This window comes from Polypterus senegalus, chromosome 16 (genome assembly GCF_016835505.1).
Source record: "Polypterus senegalus isolate Bchr_013 chromosome 16, ASM1683550v1, whole genome shotgun sequence".
Taxonomy (NCBI): domain Eukaryota; kingdom Metazoa; phylum Chordata; class Cladistia; order Polypteriformes; family Polypteridae; genus Polypterus; species Polypterus senegalus.
Window position 1 is genome coordinate 96,336,033 of NC_053169.1, and position 15,822 is coordinate 96,351,854.

A 15,822-nucleotide genomic window follows, 5' to 3' on the forward strand; every position below is an offset into this window, starting at 1 on the left:
CATGAAAAACATTGTGTGCAATAAAATGAATTGCATTTGTCATTTCAATAGATGGAGAATTACTAACATTAACACTGCTTTTACAAATCCCACACCAAATAGCATATAACAGAAACATTTGTCATTTCAACAGAGGGTGCACCAAACATTTTTAGTAATAATATGTATTGCATTTGTTATTCCAACAGATGATGCTTAACAAACATTAACAATGTTTTTACAAATCCTATACCAAATGGCATATAACCGAGACATGAGCATTGCATTTGTCATTCCAACAAATTATAAATACGTCACAAAGATTTGTAGTAATAACAAGCATTGCATTTTTTTCATTAGAACACATTGTGCATGATAAAAGGAAGGGTGTCTAATCTAATATTATATGCTTGCGAATTCACCGGAAAGAGTACAGATTTTATTCAGATTAATTCTGAGACCAGAGAGCTTTTGAAATTCTGTGAGTGCTGCTAAGACTGCAGGCACAGAATTTTCTGGGTCCGATATATACAGTACCATGTCATCTGCATATAATGAGATTTTCTGTTCCAGTCCTTCTCTGCTAATCCCCTTTATCTGATCGGTATTTCGACAATGAATTGCCAGTGGTTCAATGGCAATTGCAAACAGCAGTGGTGACAAAGGGCATCCTTGTCTTGTGCCACGTTCTAGTTTAAAGTAGTCTGAGCAAATGTTATTGATGCAAACTGAAGCTTCTGGGTTAGTATACAGTAATTTAATCCATGCACAAATGTTCGGGCCAAACCCAAACTTCTCAAAATAGTAAAAGGTATTTCCATTCAATCATGTCGAATGCTTTTTCTGCATCCAATGATAATAATATTTCTTGGGTGTTTGATTTAGTTGGTGAGTATATTACATTAAACAGGCGTCGAAGATTTGAAGACAAGTGTCGGCCCCTAATAAATCCAGTTTGGTCTTGTGATATTACTGAGGGAGCACTTTCTCCATCCTTCTAGCTATGATTTTAGAGAGTATTTTAACGTCGTTATTCAGAAGTGAAATTGGTCTGTATGATGCACATTGTAATAAGTCCTTATTTTGTTTTGGGAAGACAGTGATTAGTGCTTGGCGAAAGGTTTGTGGAAGAGATTGGTTATCTCTGGCTTCTGTAAATGTTGCTAATAGGAGGGAGCTAGCTGAGCGGAGAATTTCTTGTAAAACTCTGCAGGGTAGCCGTCAGGGCCTGCTGCTTTTCCACCTTGGAGTGACTTTATAGCATCCAGTAATTCTGATAATGACAGAGGTTTATCGAGCTCCTCCACACTAATAGCGTCAATTTGTGGTATCTGTAATTTATCCAGAAATGCATTAGATTGTATATTGTCTTCTTTAAACTCAGTAGTATATAGGGATTTATAGTAGTCTCTAAAAGTGTACATTATATTTTTGTGTTCGATGATTTTATCTCCGTTGTGTTAGTAATTACCGAGATTGCGTTGCGTACATCTTGCTTGTGGATTTGTTGCGCTAAAAGCTTATTAGCTTTCTCTCCATGTTCATAATAATGATGTCTGGATTTGTAAATTAGTTGTTCGGTTTCTTTAGTTGTCAAGAGGTTTAATTCTGAATGTAGAGCCTGCCTCCTCTTATGTAGAGTCTCGCTTGGTAGTCTGGCATGTTCTTCATCTATTTTAGTAATTTCGCTTTTATCTCTGCTACTTTCTTAGCGGATTTATTTCTGTGGGAAAGATATGAGATAATCTGTCCTCTTAAGAAGGCCTTAAGAGTTTCCCAGAGTATTCCTGCAGAGATCTCAGGGGATGTATTTGTCTCTAGAAAGAATTCAATTTGTTTGGATATAAATTCAGTACAATTCTCGTCAGCTAATAGAATTTTATTTATTTTTATTTATTTAATTTTATCATTGCAGAACAGTTTAAATACCTCGGGGTAAACATCACAAGTAAACATAAAGCTCTTTATCAACAAAATTTAAATGTCTGCATGGAAAAAATTAAACAAGACTTGCATAGATGGTCAACCCTTCATCTCACACTAGCTGGAAGAATTAACACTGTTAAGATGAATATTCTTCCTAAGCTCCTTTTTTTATTTCAAAACATACCAATATACATTAATAAATCGTTCTTTAAGCAATCTGATTCAACAATAACCTCATTTATTTGGAATTCTAAACATCCACGCATCAAAAGAGCGACTCTACAAAGACAAAAGGTAGAAGCGGCATGGCTCTACCTAACTTCCAGTTTTATTACTGGGCGGCAAATATACAGTCGATAAGAACCTGGACACAAATAGAAGAACATACACAGGCATGGACCGCAATAGAAGTAAAATCCTGCAGTACTTCTTTGTATTCCTTGCTTTGTGCACCAATAAACACACGTTATCGGCAATACACTAATAACCCAATTGTGCTCCACTCACTTAGAATCTGGAACCAATGTAGAAAGCATTTTAAGACGGAGAAGCTTCTTTCTGTGGCACCTGCAAAGAACCACCTCTTTCAACCCTCACAAACATGTGCAGTTTTTAATATCTGGAAAAAATTTGGAATTAACTAGCTTAGGGATCTTTATATAGACAACGTCTTTGCATCCTATGAACAATTACATTCCAAATTTAACATTCCAGCTACAAATTTCTTTCACTATCTTCAAATCAGGAACTTTGTTAAACAGAACCTTCCAGATTTTCCTCATCTTGCACCCTCATCCACGCTGGAAAATTTATTGCTCAATTTCAAGGAGTTAGACTCCATCTCTACAATATATAAAATCCTTTTACAATCCCTTCCTTTCAAAGATCCAAGAGGACACTGGGAAAATGATCTCTCAATTAATATATCAGAAAAGGAGTGGAAAGTAGCAATGCAGAGAATTCACTCGAGCTCCATATGTGCAAAGCATACAATTATACAACTCAAAATTATATATCGAGCACATCTGTCTCGACTAAAACTCTCCAAAATGTTTCCAGGACATGATCCAACCTGTGAACGCTGCAAATTAGCTCCAGCCTCACTAGGTCACATGTTCTGGGCCTGCTCCAAATTAACATTATTCTGGACAAAAATTTTTAATTACCTCTCAGACAGTCTTGGACTCACAATCCCTCCTAACCCATTAACAGCTGTGTTTGGGGTTCTTCCAGAGGGTCTTAAAGTGGAGAAAGACAAACAAATTGTGATTGCATTCACTACACTTTTGGCATGCAGACTTATTCTGATAAACTGGAAGAACCCAAACTCTCCTCTTTTAAGTCAGTGGGAAACTGATGTGTTATATTATTTAAAATTGTAAAAAATCAAATACTCAGTTAGAGGATCTGTGCAGACTTTTTCAAAACATGGCAGGATCTAATCAGTAATATTTTGAAATGATTTTATAAAGCACAGAGAATTTGTTGATTTAGGTATTTTTAAAAGCCTTAAATTTTACACCGTTTGGCTTGCTCTCTCTCTCAAGGGTGGGGATCGATCTGTTCTTAGCATAATTCTTTTTTTTTTGTAAAAATGTGATTGCTATGTATTGATTGTAATAAAATTAATAAAAAAAAAATAAAATAAAAAAAGAACACATTGTGTATCACAAACATTTACGAATTCCATACAAAATGACATATAACAGAGACATTCGCACTGGATAGTGTACTGCAAATGTTAATGCGGAGGTCTACTAGATTTCAACCCGTCTTACAAGGGAAGCACAGCTAGTTTTAAATAAAACAGTGAATGCATTAATTGTACAATTTTATCGAAGTACTACTGTGTCGTTACCACTTGCGTTATATGGACAGAAAAAAAGTTTACCGATGGTTAATGCAAGATTACTACATTGAATGTAGAACTGATGTGCGGCTACTCATGTATTCTCCAACACGGCCATTCTGCTCTTAATAAGCAATATCTTGGTTACATAAACGGTTTGTTAATTACACACACTTACTTCCCTGTTCTTCTTCCCAAACTATTTACAACAATCTCTCGGTTTAAAAATGCATTGCTCAGCTTCCTGCACAAACCTAGCAAACACGGGAAGGATAACACGCCGAAGATTTGAAAACATTTTATATAGCGCGGCTTAACCACAATTATCATGGGGTGATACACAGATTACAAGAATGCAAAGTAACATAAAAATGACAAGGTCATACAAAAATAATACGGCAATCAGAAAATGGATGGACAGACGGAATAGTAAATGAGGGCTGCACTGTGGGCACGTGACACCTCTGCGTTAACGTCAAACGAGTTTATCTAAAGAAATACGGTGCGTGAACACAGCAGGCTCGCAAATGCTTTACTAGCCACCTTCAATATTCGCTGTTTAGTGTCTCCTTACTCAAAAAACAAGCAGATATTATCTATCATTAACGAGCGCTAATATCATACTCACCTTTCCCTCCCATGAAAATCAACGCAGTCAGCGAGTCGCAGCGAGCCTCACGCACACATACTTAAAAAACGCAACCTGCGCTGTCGAGCGCGCGATTGGTCATCGCTGGCAAAGAAGTGGCCAATCGAGGAGTGAGGAGGGGTGACGTGAGCCAATCAGAACGACGCGTGCGCATATTTGGATTCGTGACTGTGTCCTAGTACGAGTTAAAAAAAAAAAAACGGACGTGTTGGTGTTGAACTTGTGATGAGGCTTTAGAGAATTAATAAAAAGAAAATATTGCAAAATTGACAGCGGAAGAAAATCGAGGAAGTGGCGGTGTAAGTAAACGAAGATTAAACGTTGCTGTTCAGGTTCTAGACAACTAACAGCGGTCGGCGTAGACTGAGCATGCTAACAGAATTATAGGCATGGCGTCGTCCCGTCTATCGTACACATGTCTGTTAGTTTTATTTTTCTTTTTTGCGATAGCTTGATTTATTTCGGCGGCGTGTTTCGCAACGTAACACAGCCTACGCGATCATGTATTGAATTTACGAATGCGAGGCTATCTGAGTGCCGGTGAAATTCTCATTGATCTCATTTTGTAAATGTCGGTGTTGGGGCCAACATGTTAAAAGTGACTTGTCTGCCTGCAAGCTGCCCTTCCGCCTTCATTTAGTTTTCACGAAATGTTGGGTTTATGTAAAAAAAGGAAACGAGTGAGCCATCGCAAGGCCTGTTGCCGTACCTGTTCCTTTAAAGATCACTGGAGCCGAATCAGGGGGTCTTTTTGATGTGGATTGCCCCTTTTTCTTTTTTTGCTCTTAGGGCTAAATGTGTAAGCATTTTATTAATTTTTCTAATTTTATGAAACCACTCCAGTCTTCATCAGGATTTTGGAGAGCTCCCGAGCTGTCTTCTTCTGGGGCTTATTCAACTTTGGAAACTGATTACAGAGCCAAGATGTTCCCCACCACCTTCCAGGTCTCCTCCTTATGTCTTTTAAGTTCCATCAGCTGGTATTTAATATTGCATATCATTTCATCCCAAATATTAAAGTTTCTGCTTCTTGATGATGTCCGTGACATGGGGCTCATTCATTCTTTCAAGGACCTTCCTCATCGCATGTGCTTTCTGCTGTTAAAATCGTCAAGATCTTTCAGCGCACCCACATCTTGAATGATTCAATGCTTGCAACGCATAGTTTGTGGCAGTGGTCACAATTCCACACCATACAGAAGGATGGAGAAAATGTACCGTATGTGCCAGGAGTGTCTGAAATTACAGGTTAAGGCGTCAATCGTGTGAAAGTGCTTTCTGTTTCATGAATGCTTTCCTGGCTTGCCCAGCCCTGCATTTTCCATCAAAGCTGTTTTGTGCTTCTATGATGCTTGTCGCTTACTCAAGTGGTTGTCCGGCACACAGTTTGGTGTATTGGTGCTGATTAGGTCTACCAAGAATGATATGCACACGGTGGTCTTTTGAAACTGAAGTAGTAGTATGGGTGGGTCCAATGAATGGTGGCTCTGAGCCTAAGGATCCATACTGGTATCCGGAAGGTTGCCAGTTGGTATCCCCGTTTACTGCCAAAAGAGATCCTGCTCTGCTGGGCCCCTGAGTAAGGCCGTTAATCTGCACTAGCTCCTGGGGTGCTGTACAATGGCTGACCCTGTGCCCTGACCCCAACGGATATGTGAAAACTAACAAATTCCCAAGTCAAGAAATTGCATAAGGTGAAATTAAAAGAAGATAAAACCAAATAGGGGGGAAAAGTGAAAGTTTTTGGTTTCTCACTGCCTGTTTGTATCCGGTGTGACTTGACAGCCCTTCTCATTTCTCATCACTCTGAGCATGAAGGCCAGAATCCTGTGAGGAGTTGAACAAAGACAGAGGAGATTTCACTTGTATGTTAGTGGATGTATAGAAAATGTCAGAGGTGTAAATATTTTCTTTCATCCTTTTCTTAAAAGATTGGTTCCATTTTGTTTTTACTTTCTCATAAACTAAGTGTAGGGAAAGTATTGTAATCATACAAAGATTCGATGTTGAGATTTTGACGAATCTCTGTGTTTTAGACCTCCATGACTTTCTCGTATATGAAGTATTGGAATTGTCCTAAAATTCCATTTCGAGATTTTGATGAATCTCGATGTTTTTAGACCTCCGAGTCCGAAAATACCATTTTTGGAAGTGCGTGTCTGAGGACGCTTTCACTCAGGTCATCCAAGTTTTGCATACAAGTATTAGATACAAAACATAGATTTCTATCAACATTTTAGCTATTTCCGCTAACAGGAATTGGTACTTTACCTTTTATTCATGCAGCTGTAGAGTCCAATTTATTGAACTTTACTTTATTATAATTGTTCAATATAATATTAGTTTGATTTTGTTGTTGATGGTTCTTTAAAGTACATAAAATAAAAATATAATCATTGTTTATTCATCAAATATCCATCCCCATATGCATACGAGAAAGTTTAGGGGAGACCACTCGCGATTTTTATTTATTTTTTTATGTGTGGCTGGTAAAACGGGCTCAAGCTGTCAAACTAAGTGTGAAAGATTGTCCTGTTTATGGCTACACTGTGAAATTGTAAATACTATTAGAAAATTAGCCGGAGTTGTAACTGATTGTTGTCCTTTTGGCCTCCTCTATCAAGCTGCAGTCTTCGGTGAGACGTCAAGATGATGGATGCATTGACTGTTGTGACACAACTGAGAGACTTGGCGTCGGAGCCCCACAACCAAGAAAGTATTCTTCAAGATAAAGCATGTCTTTCAGGCCTGGTTTTATTCCTAGACCACCAAGACATTCAGGTGGTGTACTGTGCCTTGCAGGTATGTGTATAATAAATGGGACAGGATGGTGCTGTATATTGTTTGTTTTATTTTAATTTATTTAATATACTTTGTTAATCCCCAAGGGGAAGTTGTCTTTTCACATGACCATTTGGGGTTCAGAGTTCATAGATGTAAAGGAAAATATTTTTGAGATGAATGTCGGTAAGAAATGGTCAAGCACCAAATTATATAGATCTGTCTGTCTAATCCTGCCAACTACGCTGTTTGTCTGTCTGTCTAATCTTGCCAACTACGCTGTTTGTCTGTCTGTCTAATCCTGCCAACTAGACTCTCTGTCTAATCCTGCCAACTACTCTCTCTGTTTGTCTACTCCTGCCAACTACACTCTCCGTCTAATCCTGCCAACTACACTATCTGTCTGTCTGTCTGTCTGTCTATCTAATCCTGCCAACTACACTGTCTGTCTAATCCTGCCAACTACGCTGTTTGTCTGTCTGTCTAATCCTGCCAACTACACTCTCTGTCTAATCCTGCCAACTACACTATCTGTCTGTCTATCTAATCCTGCCAACTATGCTATCTGTGTATCTTAAAAGCAGAATTTTAAATTTTCTTTTCTGCATCGAAAGGCATGAAGAGTCAACCATCACATTATTTTCATGAGATAAATATTCTGAGTCCCAAGCATTCCTGTAATAGCACTTAAATATGTGAGAATGCATATGTGTCAGCTGTGATGTTGAAGCTTTTATTCTTTCTCGTGTTTTGGTTTTTTTTTGTTTTTGTTTTAAATAAACTTTTGTCACTCGGTGGAATGAATTTAAATGCTGGATTAACTGGAAAAATATGCTAACCTTAGGAAAAGTACAGCATATAAAGGGGAAAAAAGTCCATGCATGCATTTTTCAGTCCACTTAAAGGAGTACACCACCCAAAAATTATTTTGTTGTTACTTTATCCTGTGTAGTGGTATTCGGGGATGAATCTCAAGCTTTCATGTGACTAGAAAGAAAAGTTTATCACATAACAGAACTTGGTGTTCACCAGTTCTGTACAACAGCAAATGATGTGAAAAATCTTGTGAGATGTCACATAATCTATATGTCATTTATCCAGGGTAAGATGCAGGCATTTATTTTGCCAAACTATCAAATAGTTACTTCTGGAAAAATCGGCAGATATCCTAAATGGAGAAACGCATTCCCATAATACTGCAGTTTTTAACTGAAAATGAGACTCTTGACCAATGAATGTGGAGGAGAATTTTTGGATTACATTTTTACCGTAACACTTCTCCTTTTAAGTGCTATGCATTTTACCACAGTAGGGCAGGAGGTGCACACACATGTACCTGTATTTGAGGGTGAAGTCCTGTTATAATACAATAAGTGCATCTTCAATGAACCAGAAATAATACTGCATGCTTTAGTCTAACAGAGATGATACGGCCTACTTAATATCCTTTCTTTACCAGGCGCTCAGATACCTGGCTGAGTTTCATTCTAGCCGAGAACAAATGAAAAACGAATTGGGAATGATGGTGAGCCTAGAGAAGCTGACTGAACAGTACGTTTTATGATACTTTTACATTTTTTGCATATGTTTTTTCAATAGCCATTTCAATTTTGGTATGTCTGACTGCTTAAATATAACGTTTCTCTTCTGATTTTTGTATTCTCAGAACTGACACCATTGAGGAAATTCCATTATTAGCAAAGGAAGTGTACAATATTTTAAACACGTCTACTACTGAGTCTCTCCGAACCCCAGAGCCCCCCAAAAGGAAGATGAAGCAGCAGTTTTTCATTAACAGCTCAAACAAGAAGGCCAAGTCCATTACACTTCATATTCAAGGACTGGATGACAAAGTAAGCCCCCCACCCCTACTTTTTGCATGTTTCTGTGCTTCACACGCAGGCCTGATGTTCGCGATGATCACCAGGTCACGTCACTTGTGGAATTCCTCAGATGATTCTGCACTTGTGGGGTGTATTGATGAAGGCAGGAATTCCCAGATTTGGTTGTGGGGACCCACTATGCCTGCAGGTTTTTGTTCCAACCAGCTTCATAATCCGTGATAACAACTGATAACCCTGATCAAATTTAATTAGCTGTTTTTTTTTTTTTCCCCTCCTACATTTATTTTACACTATCTGAAACGCCCAGCGTTGCCCTGGAGGAAAATTTTTTTTTTTTTTTTTTAATTGCTTGAGGAAAATAAAAGTAAAACGCAACTTTAAGAATAAAAATAACACACAATGAAGGCTCACAAATGTGCTTGTCTTGCAGTCTTGTATGTATGTTATCCAATTTACGCTCAGAACCAGCCAACTCAATTTAATTTGAAAAGCAACAGGGGCATGAAGAATGCTGGCATTCACCTCTAGTTTGCCCTCTGGTGGTTGGTCCAAGTGTCAACTGGCTGGTAACGTGCATAAAAGGCCGCAAGACCATCCTACCCAGAAAGGGGTGGGTTAGAGCTGATTTCACCCTACAGTATTTTTTTAGTCAACTAAGGAGAAACGTGTACTAAGTTTCATGAAAATCGCTCCAGCTGTTAGGATGTGATGCTGGAACATACCTACTGTCACACACATACATTGACTTTATTTATTATAAAATGAAATATAAAATGGGGCAGCAGAGTGGTGTAGTGGGTAGCACAGTCTCGCAGTTAGGAGACCCGGGTTCGCTTCATGGGTCCTCCCTGAGTGGAGTTTGCATGTTCTCCCTGTGTCTGCATGGGTTTCCTCCCACAGTCCAAAGACATGCAGGTTACCATGCACTGGTGATTCTAAATTGGCCCTAGTATGTGCTTGGTGTGTGTGCCCTGTGGTGGGCTGGCACCGATCCCAGAGTTTGTTTCTTGCCTTGCGGCCTGTGTTGGCTGGGATTGGCTCCAGCAGACCCCCGTGACCCTGTAGTTAGGATATAGCGGATTGGATAATGGATAGTTGGAAATATAACATTTTTATGTGTTTATGTATAGATTCTCTCTCTCTCTCTCTCTCATTCATATATATATAATATAAATATCACTGCAGTATTTATTTTTTTTACATTTCTAAGACATTTTAGATATATTTCTGCTTTTGCTTTAAATTTAAATGGGTTTTTTTTGTCAATTTCATTCGATTTTGCCATTTCTCTGTGAAGTTTGCTCCCTTCATTGTGTCTTTAATATTGAGATCCAGCAGAGCAGACACCCAGGCAAACACTAAATCATGAAAGGCTGCAACTACTTTAGTATTAGACCCACTAATTAGAAAATAATGAATTAAACAATTGGAGCCACTGGAAAAGTAGAATGATGATCTGGATGAAAATCTTAAAAAGAAAAATAAAATGTACTAAGCAGTTATACGGGGAAAATGTAAGTTTTGTTAGTTTTCTAATTTCTATATTGTTCTCAAAACACAAAATCTGGGAAATAACAGTTAATTAAATTAGGCCAGAAGTCCAATTAAAAATAGAAGCTACTTGGAACAAAAATCTGCAGACACAGGAAGTCCCCAAGACTGATTTTGGATAAGGGGGATGAGACAGAGGAGAGGAATCCAGTGGAAAACGTTGTTCCTTAGTGCAAAGAACACTGTGCCTTTAACATCATAAAAACAAGGAATTGGTGATTAACTTTCACTGTTCCAAAGAGCCTCTACGCCCGGCTAGTATTCAGGGACTGGGTGCAGAGCCGGTCCACTCCAAGTACTTGTCCAGTTGGACTGGTCTTGTAACACAGATAAAGTGTACAAGAAAGGGCAGAGCAGGCTCTTTCCTTACAAGACTCTGCGCCTTTAATGGCTAGTGTATGGTGGGTTTTCGTTTTTCTTTTTTTCCTACAAGATGGTATGCTGGGCTAGTGAAGTCCCCTCGAGAGGCCCACTGAATCAACAGGCAGAATAGAACGGGCAGGGTCTGTTATGGGGCACACTCTGGACCCACTGGATGTCGTAGCGAAGGAGAGAATTAAAACAAAACTGAGTGCCGTTATGAACCGCGCTGTGCATCCTCTCTCTGACACACCAACACTAAGGCCCTTCAGCCAACAAATTTTTTTTAAAACTTTTCCACCTTTTCAATTTTCTTGCTTTATAATCATTCAATTGTGTGTTCAGACCAAAGTGTGTGTGTGTATGTGTGTATATTTATGTACTTATCTATTTATTTAAAGAGCTTTTTTCACTAGGGACAAATTAAAGTTGTGTCTATCTGAACAGCCTTTCTCCGCCTAATAAAACTTTACAACAGCAAAAGAGGGACAGAAATCTAATTTCCCCCTTGGGGACAAATAATATCTATCTCTATCTAGTGAACCCCTCTCAGCCTGCATAATTGACTCTCCTTTCAACAGTAAAGATTACAGTGGTATGTCTTTCATTTCCCAGGAACATCTGAGTACTGCTGTGTTTTCCGAACAAAGATTTTTAGTGAAGTTGTATGAAATCAAATGTAAAAAAACTGGCTGTGCAAAAATTTGGGTCCCCTTGTCGTTTTGCGTATTTGAATGCCTGTCACTGCTCAATTCTGATTACTTGCAACACCAAATTGGTTGGCTGAGGTTGTTAAGGCTTGAACTTCATAGACAGGGATGTCCAGTCATGAGTGGTCAAAGGTATTTAAGGTGGTCAGTTGCAAGTTGTGCTTCACTTTGACTCTCCTCTGAAGAGTGACAGACAGCATGGGATACTCACAGCAACTCTCAAAAGATCTGAAAACAAAGATTGTTGAGTCTCCTGGTTTAGGGAAAGGCTACAAAAAGCGATCTCAGAGGTTTAAACTGTCAGTTTCAACTGTAAGGAATGGAATCGGGAAATGGAAGGCCACAGGCACAGTTGCTGTTAAACCAACTCGGGTCTGGCAGGCCAAGAAAAATACAGGAGTGGCATATGTAACCATTCTCACAATCCTGCTCAGACAACCCACAAATCGCCTCCAAAGACCTGCAAGAACATCTCTCTGCAGATGGTGTATCTGTACATCGCTCTACAATTCAGCGCAATTTGTACAAAGAACATCTGTATGGCAGGGTGATGAGAAAGAAGCCCTTTCTGCACTCACACCACAAACAGAGTCGCTTGTTGTATGCCAATGCTCATTTAGACAAGCCAGATTCATTATGGAACAAAGTGCTTTGGACTGATGAGACAAAAATGGAGTTATTTGGTCATAACAAAGTGCTTTGCATGACAGGAGAAGAACGCCGCATTCCAAGAAAAAAACCTGCTACCTCCTGTCAAATTTGGTTGAGGTTCCATCATGCTGTTTGGCTGTGTGGCTAGTTCAGGGACTGGGGCCCTTGTTAAAGTCGAGGGTCGGATGAATTCAACCCAATATTAACAAATTCTTCAGGATAATGTTCAAGGATCAGTCACAAAGTTGAAGTTATGCAGGGGTTGGATATTCCAGCAAGACAATGACCCGAAACAGTTCAAAATCTACAAAGGCATTAATGCAAAGGGAGAAGAACAATGTTATGGAATGGCCGTCACAGCGCCCTGACTTGAATATCGTCGAAAATCTATGGGATGATTTGAAGCAAAACTGAACTGAACTGGAGAGATTTTGTATGAAGAATGGGCAACAATACCTCCATCCAGAATCCAGACACTCAAAGGCTGTAGGAGGACAGCGTCTAGAGGCTCAACTAAGTATTGATGTCATATCTCTGTTGGGTGCCCACATTTATGCACCTGTCTAATTTTGTTATGATGCATATTGCATATTTTCTGTTAATCCAATAAACTTAATGTCACTGCTGCAATCCTACTGTGTCCATAAGGCATGTCGGATATTAAAAGGAAGTTGCTACTTTGAAAGCTCAGCCAATGAGAAACAAAAATCCAAAGAATTAAGAGGGGTTCCCAAACTTTTTCATGCGTGTGTGTGTTTATGTGTATATGTATAAAATATATAATGCCTTTAACATCTTTCTGTTCAATCCTTCACCTTCCTTATTTTCATGGAATTCTTTGTCAGTGTGTGTTTTATATGATGAGAGGGCAAAAATCTCTTGGTTGAGCTGACAAGTGGTTTATGTGGCACACTTTCCTGCCATTTCTGTAGCCCAACTGTCCCATTCACAGGACTTGGTGTACTTGAGGTGCCGTGTCACTACTTTCAAATCACCAAAGGTGTTCCATTTGTAGTTTGTCTAGTATATCAATACTCACAAAAATAGGCGATCTGTAATCAAATGGTACTGTAAGTGATTTTTGTGATCGGCAAGTCAAAAAAAAAAAAAAAGAAGAGAGAATGTAGGTTTGTTTGGCGTTATCATGCAAAATCCAGATCTTTATGCTCCCTGTTCTCTCTTTTTTAAATCTATGAAATGAGTTTTGACCAGTCTTTCACCTGTTGCATTTATCCAAGATGGGGAGCATTTCAGTTCTGATTTGTGCTGTATTGAGGAGCAAACTAATTCATGTCTAGTTTTCTTCTCCTTTCTCCCCCTTCTATCTTTGACCTGTAGAATCATCGTGGTCTTTGTGAAGATGCCTTGTTAAAGGTCAAGGGTGTGATCAGCTTTACTTTTCAAATGCCTCTTAAACGATGCACTGTGCGGATTCGATCAGATCTGCCAACAGAGGTGAGTTCCTCTCCCCTTTTTTTGGAAAAGTAGCTGCTTGTCCTCACACCTGTCTGTATTGACAATAAAATGATGTACATGGATTCACAGTAAGGAGATGGAGGTTCCCATCCTGGCATGGAGTTTTCATGTCTGACTGGGTTTCTTCCTACAGTCCAAAGAGGTGGTCTGGCAACACTAAATTGTGTGTGTGTGTGTGTGTGTGTGTTTTGACCCTGTGAAGGACTGGCTCCCTGTCCAGGGATTTCTTCCTGTCTTGTGCCCTGCACTTTGTGAGTTGGGCTTCAGCCCCCTGTGACCCTGCTTAGGATTAAGTGGCCTTAGAAGAAGACGGTAGTGGTGTGTAGCATCTATTATTTAATGTGACAGGGTAAGAATTTCGTTCACAATATTTTATTTGTAGAAATTCAGAGTTCTGGTTTGCTGTGTTTTTAATGGGATGGTTTGGTCTGTTTGTAAAATGCTCACCAACAAACCAAATTTTCCTCCTCGGAAAAACTTGAATTTAAAAATAAGTTATGCTTCTATATTAATTAAAATGGAAAGACATAACAATTTTAACTTTGGAAATGGCTAAACACAATCAGCACTTTAAGGAAAGGAGCTGATGATTCAGGGTGGCACGGTGCTGTAGCACTGCTGCCTCACAGTAAGGAGACCTGGCATTTCTCCCCGTGTCTGTGTAGCTTTACTCCCACAGTCCAAAGACATGCAGGTTAGGTGAATTGGTCTTCCCCAATTGGCCCTTGTGTGGCCTGCGATGGACTGGTGTCCTGTCCAGGGTTTGTTCCTGCCTTGTGTCCTTTGCTAACTGGGATTGGCTTCAGCAGGACTAAGCGAGTTAGAAAATGACTGACTGTATTAGTATCTAAAGTTGGGTGGGGGTTTGAGAATCAAATTCTCACTTAGAGGATCTGTACAAAACTTATTCAAAACGTGGCAGATCTGATCAATAACAATATTATTTATTTATTTTTTAGTAAATTCAAATAGCATTCCATACAAACAACTAAAATTTTACCAAAAAAATGATTCAAAACAAATCAACCCCCACCCCTCATAACATTTTAGAATAAGCATTTAAATTGAGGAAGTGGATTCTCCCCTCTTTTTTTCTATTCTATTTCTATTCATCTACTTATTTACATTTTTTTTTTTTTTTAACACTATTAAAGAGCTACTCTGTTCTCTTTCTAATGCGTGGGGGGCAATTTGTTTCAAACCTAGTTTTGTTAAACTTGCATGTATGAAATGTTTTTTGAGTTTAATAAAACGAAATGACTGTCGTACATGGAGGCAAAATGCACATTTTCTATATTTATTTGTATATGTGGGTTCCTTTCCTGTACATAATGAGGAATGCACAATAACAGTTTCACTATGTAGAGGAAAAAGGGATTTAAGGGCAGCGTCCAAACTTTAACGTGAAAGGGGAATACAAGCAAATTAGTATCGGATTAGAATAGCGAGTCCTTCATCCATCATACCAAAAAGCTTCAATACTCTCTTATTTTTAGTGTTTGGGGGAAGCCATTGCAGCAACCAAGGTGCTAAAAGCACACCAAGTTGTGAAAAATGAAACTGGAGAAGAGGTAAAATTTTTAAATTGGGTGCAATTTTTTTTTTTTTTTTGTTTCGTTTTCCTACCCATTTTCAGTCACAGTAAACCTGTCTTTTTGATTTTTAGGTTTATGTTCCATTTGGACCTGCGCATGCTGTTATTGAGGAAAACTCTTTCTTGCCAGATTATTTGCCTGAGGAAGAGAGCCCAGAAAAAGAGGTCACCACTGCCCTGGCACGCACCGGCGCCAAGCAGGAGGGGGCCGGTGGCGGTGGGTGGCTGAATGCGGCTACCAACTTTCTGACTAAAACGTTTTACTGGTGAAATTTGACAAGATTTGTGTGTACAGGTGATAAATGCACTTCCTTTTAATGTGTATATTGTTGTGCGTCTGTCTGTAGTGTTCCTCACTACGTGAGGTCATCTTTTGTAAATATTTTCAGTAACCTTTAATTTTCACTTGTGAAAAAAATAAAATAAAACCTAAAGTGATTTCTTCATTTGTA

At 38.9% G+C, this 15,822-nt stretch overlaps 2 protein-coding genes across 2 annotated transcripts in view; one reads left to right on the forward strand and one right to left on the reverse strand.

The window, feature by feature from the left end:
- Positions 1–4,463, reverse strand: part of mtfr2 (mitochondrial fission regulator 2) — a 31,861-nt gene extending 27,398 nt beyond the window's left edge. The window contains exon 1 of the mRNA XM_039737952.1: positions 4,383–4,463. The gene's annotated coding sequence lies outside the window, so the exon portion shown is untranslated. The remainder of the gene's footprint in view (positions 1–4,382) is intronic.
- Positions 4,464–4,559: 96 nt separating this feature from the next.
- armc1l (armadillo repeat containing 1, like) lies at positions 4,560–15,808 on the forward strand. Its single transcript, XM_039737953.1, has 7 exons — positions 4,560–4,702; positions 7,028–7,205; positions 8,644–8,735; positions 8,851–9,037; positions 13,639–13,755; positions 15,273–15,347; positions 15,443–15,808. Exons 2-7 carry the CDS (start codon positions 7,053–7,055, stop codon positions 15,638–15,640), a joined length of 822 nt encoding a protein of 273 aa, XP_039593887.1. The 5' UTR covers positions 4,560–4,702; positions 7,028–7,052; the 3' UTR covers positions 15,641–15,808.
- Positions 15,809–15,822: the final 14 nt, after the last annotated feature.

Bases quoted from the DNA above. Each gene is read 5' to 3' on its own strand.
- armc1l (XM_039737953.1), top strand. From the start codon at position 7,053: ATGATGGATGCATTGACTGTTGTGACACAACTGAGAGACTTGGCGTCG. The intron at 9,038-13,638 runs GTAAGCCCCCCA...TTTGACCTGTAG, and splicing joins TTCAAGGACTGGATGACAAA to AATCATCGTGGTCTTTGTGA. The intron at 15,348-15,442 runs GTAAAATTTTTA...TTTGATTTTTAG, and splicing joins AAAATGAAACTGGAGAAGAG to GTTTATGTTCCATTTGGACC.